Source organism: Agrilus planipennis, unplaced genomic scaffold (genome assembly GCF_000699045.2).
Source record: "Agrilus planipennis isolate EAB-ADULT unplaced genomic scaffold, Apla_2.0 scaffold202, whole genome shotgun sequence".
NCBI lineage: Eukaryota > Metazoa > Arthropoda > Insecta > Coleoptera > Buprestidae > Agrilus > Agrilus planipennis.
The window spans coordinates 551,093-562,767 of NW_020438961.1; the positions used below are offsets into that span (position 1 = coordinate 551,093).

General features: G+C 33.5%; 1 protein-coding gene across 1 annotated transcript; it reads left to right on the forward strand.

Moving 5' to 3' along the window:
• The first annotated feature begins 8,183 nt into the window (after positions 1-8,183).
• Positions 8,184-10,791, forward strand: LOC108738668 (vasotab-like). The gene is made up of 3 exons (XM_018472190.2): positions 8,184-9,750; positions 9,829-9,984; positions 10,597-10,791. The coding sequence occupies exons 1-3, from the start codon at positions 9,723-9,725 to the stop codon at positions 10,626-10,628; spliced, it is 216 nt and encodes a 71-aa protein (XP_018327692.1). The 5' UTR covers positions 8,184-9,722; the 3' UTR covers positions 10,629-10,791.
• Positions 10,792-11,675: the final 884 nt, after the last annotated feature.

Here is an 11,675-nt window from a genome sequence, read left to right on the forward strand (position 1 = left end):
ACTTCTATGCTCGCGAACGGTTAATTTAGAAATCGAAAAAGGTTGTTAAAGGTGTATGTTTGGAGCACGGCATTGTACGGGTGCGAAACATGGACAGTGGGAGCGGCGGAAAAGAAAAGGTTAGAAGCGTTCGAAATCTGGTATTATAGGCGGATGATGAGGATATCGTGGGTAGAAAAGGTTAGAAATGAAGAAGTATTGGAAAGAATAGGGGAACAGAAGACTCTACGGAAGTAAATAAAAAATAGGCCAGATATGTTGGTAGGACTCCTTCTCAGGCATGAAGGTCTAGTCAGAGACATATTAGAGGCAGAAACAGGAGTTAGGAGGGGTAGAGCTAGACTTAGATTAGATTACTCTTAAGGATGTGGGCTGTTCTAGCTTTAGGGAAATGCGAAGTTTAGCTCAGGATAGGAAAGACTGGAGGTACGTGTCCAACCAGTCTTAGGACTGATGACCTTATGATGATGAGTGTTTTTAGGTTCTTTAATAATTGGTGTAAATAAGTAGTTTTTGTCGTTATCAGTCTTAGAAGTTAATTTTGTTTAACCCACGAACATTACAACTGGTGTCAGGTGTGGGGTTGATTAAAAGACATTATAATGGCAAAGTTGTACAAATTAAAAGTAGCCGAGTTAAGAGGAGAATTAGAGGAACGGGATTAAGCGACAAACAGTAACGGAGCGAAGCTTCAGTGGCGGCTCGCGGAGTCGTTGAAAAAGGATGGCCATGATCCTGAAACGTTCCTTTTCGAAAACGAATTGTTGCAAATGATGAAAAGTTTGGAAAATAAATTAGAAGAAAAATTGGAAGAGAATAGTAAAAGTTTGGAAAATAAATTGGAAGAAAACAGTGTTTGGAAAATAAATTGGAAGAAAAAGTTTAAAATGTGAATTGGAAGAAAATAGTAAACTTGAAACGTGAATTGGATGAAAAGAGTAAAAGTTTGAAAATAAATTGGAAGAAAAAATGGAAGAAAATAGTACACGCGTGAAACGTGAATTGGAAGAAAAAAGTACAGCTTGAAACGTGAATTGCAAGAAAACAGTAAAAGTTTGGAAAATTAGTTGGAAGAAAACAGTAAAAGTTTGGAACATAAATTGGAAGAAAAATTGGAAGAAAAAAGTAGAAGTTTTTTAGAATAAATGGGAAGAGAAATTTAATAAGAATATTCAAGAAACAGTAAATAGGATAAAAATGCTGGAAGAATTGATTTTTAATAGAAAGACAAAACCAATCGAAGGGGATGTTGGTGCATCTAGTACACTCAACGAAGTCAATCAAATCAAAGCCAAGGAAGCAGTATAGAGTCAAGAACACGAGTAAAACCACCAATGTTTGACGGAAAGTCTTCATGGACCACATACCACAAGCAATTCGAGGCGGCTGCTAAGGCGAATAACTGCGCGCCTGAAGAAAAAACCATTGCGTTGATCGTTGCGCTTCGTGGAGATACATGTGACGTTATGAATACCCTTTCCCCGGAAGAATTGGCGGATTATTGTTGGTGAAACGGTTAGAGTTGCACTACGACGGTGTATCACATCTAACTGAAAACCCGTCAGCAGAACCCAAGGGAATCCCTAGAAGAATTCGAAGCCGATATTGCGAGACTGTCTCGACTGGCATATTCTAATACTCCAGAAGAATTGATGGAAAGGTTGACAGTGGAGGCATTTACTGATGAACTTCGGGACAGTGACACCCAACAACGATTACGCCTTGACCGATCTAAGACGCTAGCTGATGCATTGGAGTACGAAACTGTTAAACGGGCCTATAGCAAACAGGGAAGGGTTCGGCAACTGTGTGAAGAAACGGATTCGTCAGAATCTTTAGAAGAAACCGTGTGCCGAATCATCTCCAAGTTCGATAAAGAAATTCAAATGCTAAGATGTTGGAATTGCGGCGAACTAGGTCATACGAGGAGGCAGTGTAGGAAAAGTACTCCTTCCCCAAGTATTCGCCGTCAAACAAACTGCAAGCAGTGTGATCGAATGAAATAGAATGAAGAAGCAATTCGACGCGTCATGGTAATCGATGACGAGTGGTTACCTGAAAATATAAAACACGACCAAGAAAACGATTCGGATTTGAAGAAGGTGATAGAATGGAAGAAGACGGAAAACGACCAACGTGGCAGCAAATTTCTTCCTGTACCCAAGTACTAACATTGTTATGGGCTCAGTGGGATTCAATGGTTTTTTAAGATGGCATCCTGAAGCGTGTTGTCGAGATGGAAAGGAAGATAGGAAGCAACTGGTTATTCACCGAAACAAGGTTAGAGAGGCGTTGCAGTATCTTCATGATGGATCATCTGGTGACAATTTTGGAATAAATAAGACGCTTGGAAAAGTTCGAGAACGATTTTATTGGGTGAATTGTATGGAAGATGTCAAGAATAGGTGTAAGACGGAAACCATAGTTGAGGAACTGGTGAAAGAGTTGATCAGTCGTTTTGGGGTGCCCTTGGAGTTGCACTTAGACCAAGGGAGGAATTTCGAATCGGCTATATTCCGTGGAATATGCGTGCTCCTAGGAATAAAGAAAACTCGAACCACTCCACTTCATCCACAATCGGACGGCATGGTTGAACGAATGAACCGGACCTTGATTAAATATCTCTCTGACCATCAAAGGGGCTGGGACCGCTATTTGCGTTTATTCCTTATGGCATACCGTTCATCTGTCCACGAAACGACTGGCCAAACACCTGTCAGTGTCCATTTGGAAGGGAGTTACGACTACCTTGTAACCTCAAAGTCGGCTGTAAACCAAGTGATGACTTGGCTAGAGAAGATTATGTTACCAACCTCCTATAAAATAAAGCTGTTTACACTTACAATTCTCAGGCACGCGCACAATTAACATGAAATATGTTATTGTAGCGAGCACGAGTATGTTTGTGTGCGATCGGGCACACGTGTGCGTGAACGACTTATCGATTTGCCGACTAGCCCCGGGTGCCTTTCTTCATGTACGCCGTATTTGTAAATGTGTGTGTTGTACCTGCATTCTGGGAAAGCAATTAAACAGTTCAAAGAAAAAAAAAACTATCCGGAAGGTTCCAGAAGGTTCCAGAAAGGAAACAAAAGAGTATTTAAAGGAAGAGACGATCGCCGAGAGGAGGAGAAATAAATTAACCGTTGCAGAAGTGAATCCAGGAATAAATTGACAGTGAAAACAGTGAAATAAATAGCGTAGTGAATAGTGATATATCAACAGTAGTGTAAATAAATAGAATAATTCATAACCTAAATTTAGTAATAATTTAATAGTGTATTTATGTTCTTTAATAATTAGTGTAAATAAATAGTTTTTGTCGTTAACAGACTTAAAAGTTAATTTTGTTAAACCCACGAACATTACATTATTAAAAAAACCAAGTATCTAATCCTAGCTCATATCATAAATCCGACTGTGAGTTTGTACAAGGAAGGACACAGGGTACTTTTTCTCCAAAAAAAAAATATGTTCCCCAAGAATAGAAAATGTTAGTCCAATATGATCAATATCACGTCTTAAATACTCAATCGATCAAAATGAAACCTTGTAGACGCTGCGTCTGTTTACAAGACAATTTTGGCATCTAAAGAAGCTAGGAACCGGTGTGAGGTTGATAATACACCAGCAAAATTCACCAGCAAAATTACCTTGTCTGTTAAAGGAAAATAACTCTTCCGTTTATTATATACTTATCCCTACAAACGTCTGCCTTCTTTAATTGCTACTACGATGCCAAATACATGGGGTATTGGTACAAGCTCGAATGACTGGATGAAGGCTGAGTTATTTTTTGAATACATACTGAATATTATTCTAATTTGCCTTTACGGAAATTCTACACGAATATTACAACCTGCTGATGTGTCAACTTATAGACCTTTTAAATCGTTTTGGAAGAAGGGGGTCTTAAATTGGAGGCGAAGAAATTACTTCCAATGCATTAACCCAAGACAAATTTGCAGGTGTTCCAGAAATAGTTATTGACACATACATCAAGCGTGAAATAATACGAAACGGATTTACAACCACATGTTTATGTCCGGATGCGTGACGCCATAGAATACACATAATATCTAGGCAAAAAACTGTAATCAAGCACAAAAATAATCTGTGATTATTCACTACCACACTTAACATTCGCGATTAGTAGGCAATTATATAATAAACAAATTAAATTGTAACTCTCTCCTGGTTAAATAAATACCTCTATGCTAATAAATCCAGAAATATTTACCTGAAAAAAGTTCGGGGTATTCTCTTCATTTAGACACGAGGAGTGTTGAATAAAGATTCGGACAATTTTTTTCGTGGTTGGCAACAGTGGAGGCGCGGTACCGCTGGAAAGTACATTTCATTCCGCTTCTGGTTGTATTTTTTCGTCATGGTGCGATGTAAAGTTTGTGTGTGACACTTATTTAAAAAATTGTAGAAAAATTTCGCCTGTATACTTGTGATGGAGGAAAATTTGAGAAATTAACGGTAGACAATTAAATATTATTTTAAACTCAAAAAAACACAGACAGAAACGTTGGCCATGATTCGTGAGGATTAAGGTGAATAAGCCGTGTCTCGTTCAATATGCATCCGTCGACTCAGTGCGACCCAAAAGGAGATCCGCCACCGATAAAAGCGCGAGCAAACAAGAGCGCCGCCAAGGCAATGATAATCACTTTCTTCGATCAATACGGTTTTGTGTACACTAATTTTGTTTCAAACAAGCAGACGGTCGAATGCTGAATACTATATTAGTTTCCTAAATCAAGTTATACACACCACACATCCAAAGAAGGAGGCCTACGTTCACTAAAGGTCGGTGGAAACTTCATCACGACAACGCGAGATGGGTGACGGACTTCCTGGCAAAACGGGACATCAAGGTGATACCCCACTCATCCTATAGCCCGGACATGGCTCCCAGTGAACTTTTTTTCTGTACCCTACGTTGAAAACCCAGATCAAAGGTCGAAGATTTGACTCTGCGGAAGCAGCCCTATCAGCTGTACAGACGATTTTAAAGCACATGTCCGAAGAGGGCTTCCAGCACGTATAAGAAAAGTGGCAGAAGCGGTGGGAAAAGTACATTCGACAAGATACTATCGATGTTGAGTAATTTTCAAAAATAAAATTTTAAAAAAAATTGTCCAAGTCATCATTGAACACTCCTCGTATATTAACTTCATAAGATACGATGGCGGACCAGAGTGATGGTCTGCTGAGTTCGTTCGGAGATATTCCTTTTAAGTGTCATCCAAAGACTAGGTCGAAGGCCGTAGTATATTTAATATATGTGAAAGTGTATATCATGCGAGTGATTTTTAACAATTAAAAAATACTAAAGCCATAACTAATGTCTTCGTAATATACCCTGAGCATGTTCCAACCTCAAAAATAAGTAAGAATTAACTAAGCCATGAGGCTAAAATCGTCAAATCACAAATTAAATCGAAACAAAATGAAGAAGTAAAAAAACAGATAATAAGTGAAATTGAAACTGAAAGTAGAAAAAAGGAACACATTTCAACAATGTACGAAGATCGAACGGAGAATGAAACTTCAAAACTAGAAAATGGATTGCTAAAAAATCTTAAGAAAGAAATAAATGAAAAAAATTAATTGCTACGTGAATTAATCGACAAAGAAAAAAATGTATTACCTGCTAGAATTCACGTTTGCTGAAATAAGTGCTAAGGCCAAAGCCAGACCTAAACGAGTACCTAAAATAATTGTTAAAAAAAGTAACAAAGAAGAAAAAATTGATACAATTAACCGGCATGTATCGCGTTATTTAATCAAAGAAAAATGTATACAAACTAAAAAATTTTATTAAAAAATGATAATGAATTTATTATAAGCTGTTTAAATGAAGAAAGTGTAGACAAAGCAGTGCAGATATTAATGCCTAAATTAAAAAATGACTGTGATATTGATAAGGAAACATTTGCAAATCCAATAATCAAAATAACTGGAATTAATTATTTCGAAAATATGTCGAACAAAAACTTAGAAGATGATATCAATATGAGAAGTTTTAATGACTTTGACAGAAAATGTAAAATACTACATTTATATAAAAATGAGAAAAATAAACTACAAACGGTTATAGTGGAAACGCCAGCGGAAATTTACCAACACATAATAGAGAACAATTTTTTGTTGGATATCAAAACTGCAGAATTTTTGACTTAATAAGTGTTAAGCCTTGCTACAATTGTGGGAGGTTTGGGCACAATAGAAAAAAAGAACGTTCGTAACATTTCCTCATGTTTCAAATGTGCTGAGCAACATAAAACAAGTGAGTGCAATAACCCTAGTGAAACAAAGTATGTAAACTGTGTCTTTAGTAGTGTGACTTATAACACAAACTATAAAACTAACCACGTGCCAACTGACAGACACAAATGCGCAATACTAAAAAGAAAATTCAGAAGTTCATTGACACTAGGGACTACAGTGTAATGCCTACTATACCGAGACATATCAGTAAGGTAGATAATCACCGACAAAAAGTGGTGACATCAATGACACGTGGATTATCAGCCTCATCACACAATCAACGCAAATATTACAAACAGACGAAACGACTCAATCTAACCATGGATCAAGATACAAAGTATGAATATTTGATCGAGTATTAACTCGAATTTGTAAATAGTCTCAAAAAAAAACTAAAAAAGCCAGAAAATACCAAAAATGACTGCATTATAGGCGACTTTAACATAGATATTTTGGATAAAAATTTTATGAAATTTGATAAGAATTATCAATATGCTTTCTAAGAATTTCGGAATAATTTTTTAGAATATAAATAGATTTCATGTTTCCTAGATATAATAAGGCTCTTGATTCATAATAATGATGGTGGAACTTGTATTAATGATTTCTTTACGAAATCCCATAATATTAAATTCAAGGCTTACAAAATAACGAATCCTTTCAACGACCATTATCCTTTACTGGTTGTAGTAGATAAATTAAAAACTAAAGAGATTAACATAACATTTCACGAATATGTAAATTATAATAAACTTTCCCATCTTGCAAATAGCACAAATTGGAATAAAATATTATCCATGTCTGACCCCAACATAGTAATAGACAGTGTTATTGTAATGATAAAATATGAGCTTTTCGTGCAACTGTTCAAAAAAACATAAAATGCCAAAAGTAAAAGTAAAAAACTAAATCCGAAAAAAATTTGGATTACAAGTGGAATTATTCAATCATGCAGAACTAAAGAGACAATATACACTTTATGGAAAAAAGAACCCACAAATAAAACTTTGAAAAGTGAATATAAAAATTATAGCAAAATACTAGACAAAAATATAAAAAATGCAAAATTTATATATGAAAAAGAAATGATAATGCAAAAGAGCAACAATTAGAGAAAATTATAGAATATAATTAACACTAAACTAGGTAAGTCATTTATTGATCGTACTGTTCCAAGGAGACCACAGAAAATATTCGGCCGTTATATCCTAAAAAATAGACTTGGCTAAATTAATTTTTATAGAAGAGGGTTCAAGGGTTCCTTAGGAAAAAATCTAGGCCAGCAACACACCCGCAACAATCAACAGTATGTACATCTAACTACAGACCTATATCACCTGTATCAAATATTGCTAACATTTTCCTCCTAAAAAAATGTAAAACAATTTCGGATACACAATTTGGTTTTGTCAAGCATATTGGGGCTACTGATGCATTAAACTATTTATTTAACATCATCTATAGAAATTTGGATACGAGTAAACCACTAATAGTAGTTTTCTTGGATTTAGCCAAGGTTTTCGACACGGTAAACCATAAAATTCTACTTGTGAAGCTTGAAAGATATGGCATAAGAGGCTCCACTCTAAAACTCTTCAAAAGGTATCTCTCTGATAGGAAAGAAAAGGTTAAAATTAGTGACTGCTTTAGAGAATATAAAGTAATAACAACAGGAGTCCCGCAAGGAACGATCCTAGCACCTCTATTTTTCATGACTTATTTAGTGATATACAATATGACTTTCGGCAACTATTGTGATAGTGTACTTGATACTTTAAGTATTAATATAAAAAACCAAGTGATAAAAAGGGTGGAGTCCCACAAGTGCTTAGGAATTGATATAGATTATAAGATGAAGTGAGATAAACATATTAATTATATAATTAAAAAGACTAAATATTTAATACTTATCTTTGCTAAGATTGAACATCTCATGGATACTAAAACTTTGATGATAATTTATTATGCTTTTTTCCAAAGCCTTTTACAGTATGGAATAATTGCTTATGATAATACCCTTATTTCAATAAAAAACACAGAACGCAGAATTTTGAAAAAATAAACAAAAATAAATCTTTAGCAAATCCTTCGCCGCTCAATGTAACGCAACTATTTCAGGTAGAAGCTATATCATATCATTATCAAACTTTGAAAGAAATATACACAAATGGTATATTTAGAACTAGGAATAAAAGCATACAATTACCAAACATCAAGAAAAATGTTAAGTACCAAAAACTGTCATTTTGTTGCCATAAAAATTTATAATAATTTGACGAACGATCTCAAAATTATGAACAATAATTTGTTTAATTTCCTTTCCATTTTTCAAAGTATTCACCCTTCTTTTTTCGTTGACCCTATGTATAATTGTATATTTGTTTTATTAGCTAAAGCTATTTTTCAGTATGTAAGTAAATTGTGTCTTAGTTTGTAAGAATACCGGCCTATGCACAGGTTATCTTATTACCTTTTATAGGAGTTATGATGTAATTCTACCTATGTACAGGTGACTAGAATCACTTTTAGGGTTTTTGCATTGTAACTTTTTATTCTGGTTTAATAAATGCAAGTACAAATACAATGCAAATAACCACTCATAATATGAAATCTAAAGAATTATAAACTAAAGTGTTGTCGCAAAATAGTTCTGTACAGGAAACAACTTCTACTAACAATGTCTTTCATGATGTTGTCGTTAACGAAAATCAAATAAATGATGGTAACCATTGCAATAAAAAATTAATAACGCAGTTATCATAAAGTGCATAGAAAAATACAATCTGTTCAACATTAAACATGACAACGTTTTTAAATATAAAACATGTAAATTATAAATATTATAATACATAATCAGATATTTTGTGTACATGCGTCTGAGTGTTTGTGTGCGATCAAATGACGATAAATTAAATTATTTTCGAATGTGTATTTTATTGTATGGTCACATGTACAATCTCTTCTTATAAAATTATTATGTAATCTAGTAGATATAATTTACGTGTTTTTTTTTTACAAATTCGTAACTGAATTACATTGATAACAGGCACAAGTTAGAAGTAGATGGGAGTAAAAAGTCTCCTCTAAGTTAATTGGTAATAATAAAATGCATTCAAAATAGCAGAACAATGAGACTAAAACGAATTATTTTGGAAAGTAATTACCCTAATATGTAAAAAGGCCGGCTTTCGAAGCTAAGAATGCGTCGAAAAAGCATTATTTGGTGTACGGCTTTTTTTTTAATTTAACCTACACTCTGTAACTGAGTATTTTATCAGCTTTAAGATATTATCAAGTCAAGTGTAAACAAAATCACTCCAGATAGCTCGCGCTATTGTTATAATTATCAGTTCAAAACAGCTTGAGTGCTTCAATTGGAATATATAAACTAGGAAAACCTTTGTTATTTTATTATTATACGTCTTTCCTGATCAAGAAGCAACATGAAAATTATTTTCACATTACTTTTAGGTAATCCAATTATTTATTTTTTTTGTCGTTTCTGCCTAATGTGCCTGTAATGAAATAATTTTACTTTATTTTACTAAGTCACCTTGGTGGCTCTGTCCTGGAGTTATGCCCAGGATTGCCCGAATTGTTCGGCTCAGAACCGCCAACCTGTTTGTGCCGTTAATGGAAGAGGCAACAGAAAAACTTTCCCAAATTCTTGCTTTGTGGACTCAATCAATTGTGAGGAAGGTCAAAGTGAGTATTAAAACGAAAACAAACTAAGTGAATATGCATAAGAAAAGGGAACGGTGTGTTTCACAATTGTATTTTTTGTACTTTTTCAAATACAAAAGACGATAAAAAATATTAATTTATCAATTTTAACACACTTGTAAGCAGTCAAAAAAATTATTATATATGTATGTTAATTTACACAATCACCGTTCCCAAGTTAAATTTAAACACGCTATTTGTAAATGATCAGGATAAGATGGATTTACTAAGAAAAATGAAAGTAAAGATATATTGGTCAAACTGGCAGAGACTTGCAATTCAGCTTAAATGAACATAAAAAATCTACAACTGCTACAAAGCTAAGACTACTTGTTTTTCCGACCATTGTAATAAAGGAATAAAGTTAGAGCTCTTTGATTGCCAAGAAATATTGAATGTTCTTATTTTATTCCTAAAATCTACCATCGATGAGTATTTAGTTTTTAAGAGCAAAATCTATATTATAGTAATATTAGTATGAAAATAGTATAAAGACTGAAATGACCGTCAAGAATTAAAATACAATCGTAAAACAAAAGCAAACCAATTCGTATTTGTGTAACTACTAAAATAAAAGCTTAATTTTTTTTGCAGATTACAGAATTGTAAGCTCTGGAGCTTGTTAGATTGGATAGAAAGCAAATTCTACAAAAATTACAGATTCCAAATAACAATTATCTAATACAAGAAGTTAGCTACATTAATTTGGATTTACTAACCATTTATAACAAACTTATTACATATGTATATGTAATACTAGAATAGGGTACCTACTTGTTTTTTCTTAATTTCTTTTATTTTTTATTTCCAATCTTAATATACCAACACAATTCGTACACTCGAAACGGTTATTATAACAATTACGTAACAGATAGATTATTTCTCAGTTTAGATGGTAAAAGAGGAAAGATTACCTATATAAATTTGACAAACGAATAGAAAAAATAAAACAAAATATAACTATCGAATACCTGAAGAACACACGTGTATCATTATCTAATCTACAAGTTGTACAATAATGGATGTATATATAAAACAAAGGAACCGAAAAGAACTGATACAAGTGAAAAGGCAAAACAAAATAATACACCACCCTTTNTGACCCAAGAAGTACGTAATATGTTCATTGTGGCCAAATTATAAGTTTTATGTAAAAATTTTCTTTATTAAAACTTGCTCCGTATATAAAGACGAGATCGTGTGTAACATCTTGATTTGTATTACTTCTATACAGTATTGGAAAATAGAAAAAATGTTCCGTTTTAAAGGTAGTACTGTTAAATATGGATTCAATCGAAAAGTATCGCAGGAAGACGTTGTTCAGTATGCCAAAAAATCGGTTGCTTATTCACGTAAACACAAATGATCATAAAGTATTTTTTGTGATGGTTTAGGTGCGTGTAAGTAGATTTAAATTAAAGTGATTGTCTGTTTTAACTAAATATGTATATAGATACAGTTTATTGTTATACAACACATAAACTACGTACGATAAATGAATAACAATAAATTAATAGAATAGATAGATTTAAATAGATTTAAATTATGAAATAGGTTAGATCGTTGGAATATTTAGCAAAACTATTTTCGTTCGGTTATCGATGTTCACGATGACGCGTTCCCGGAATGACTTTCTCTGCATTTATATTGATTTAATTTAAAATGTACTTCTT

Bases quoted from the DNA above. Each gene is read 5' to 3' on its own strand.
- LOC108738668 (XM_018472190.2), top strand. From the start codon at position 9,723: ATGAAAATTATTTTCACATTACTTTTAG. The intron at 9,751-9,828 runs GTAATCCAATTA...TATTTTACTAAG, and splicing joins TATTTTCACATTACTTTTAG to TCACCTTGGTGGCTCTGTCC. The intron at 9,985-10,596 runs GTGAGTATTAAA...TTTTTTTTGCAG, and splicing joins CAATTGTGAGGAAGGTCAAA to ATTACAGAATTGTAAGCTCT.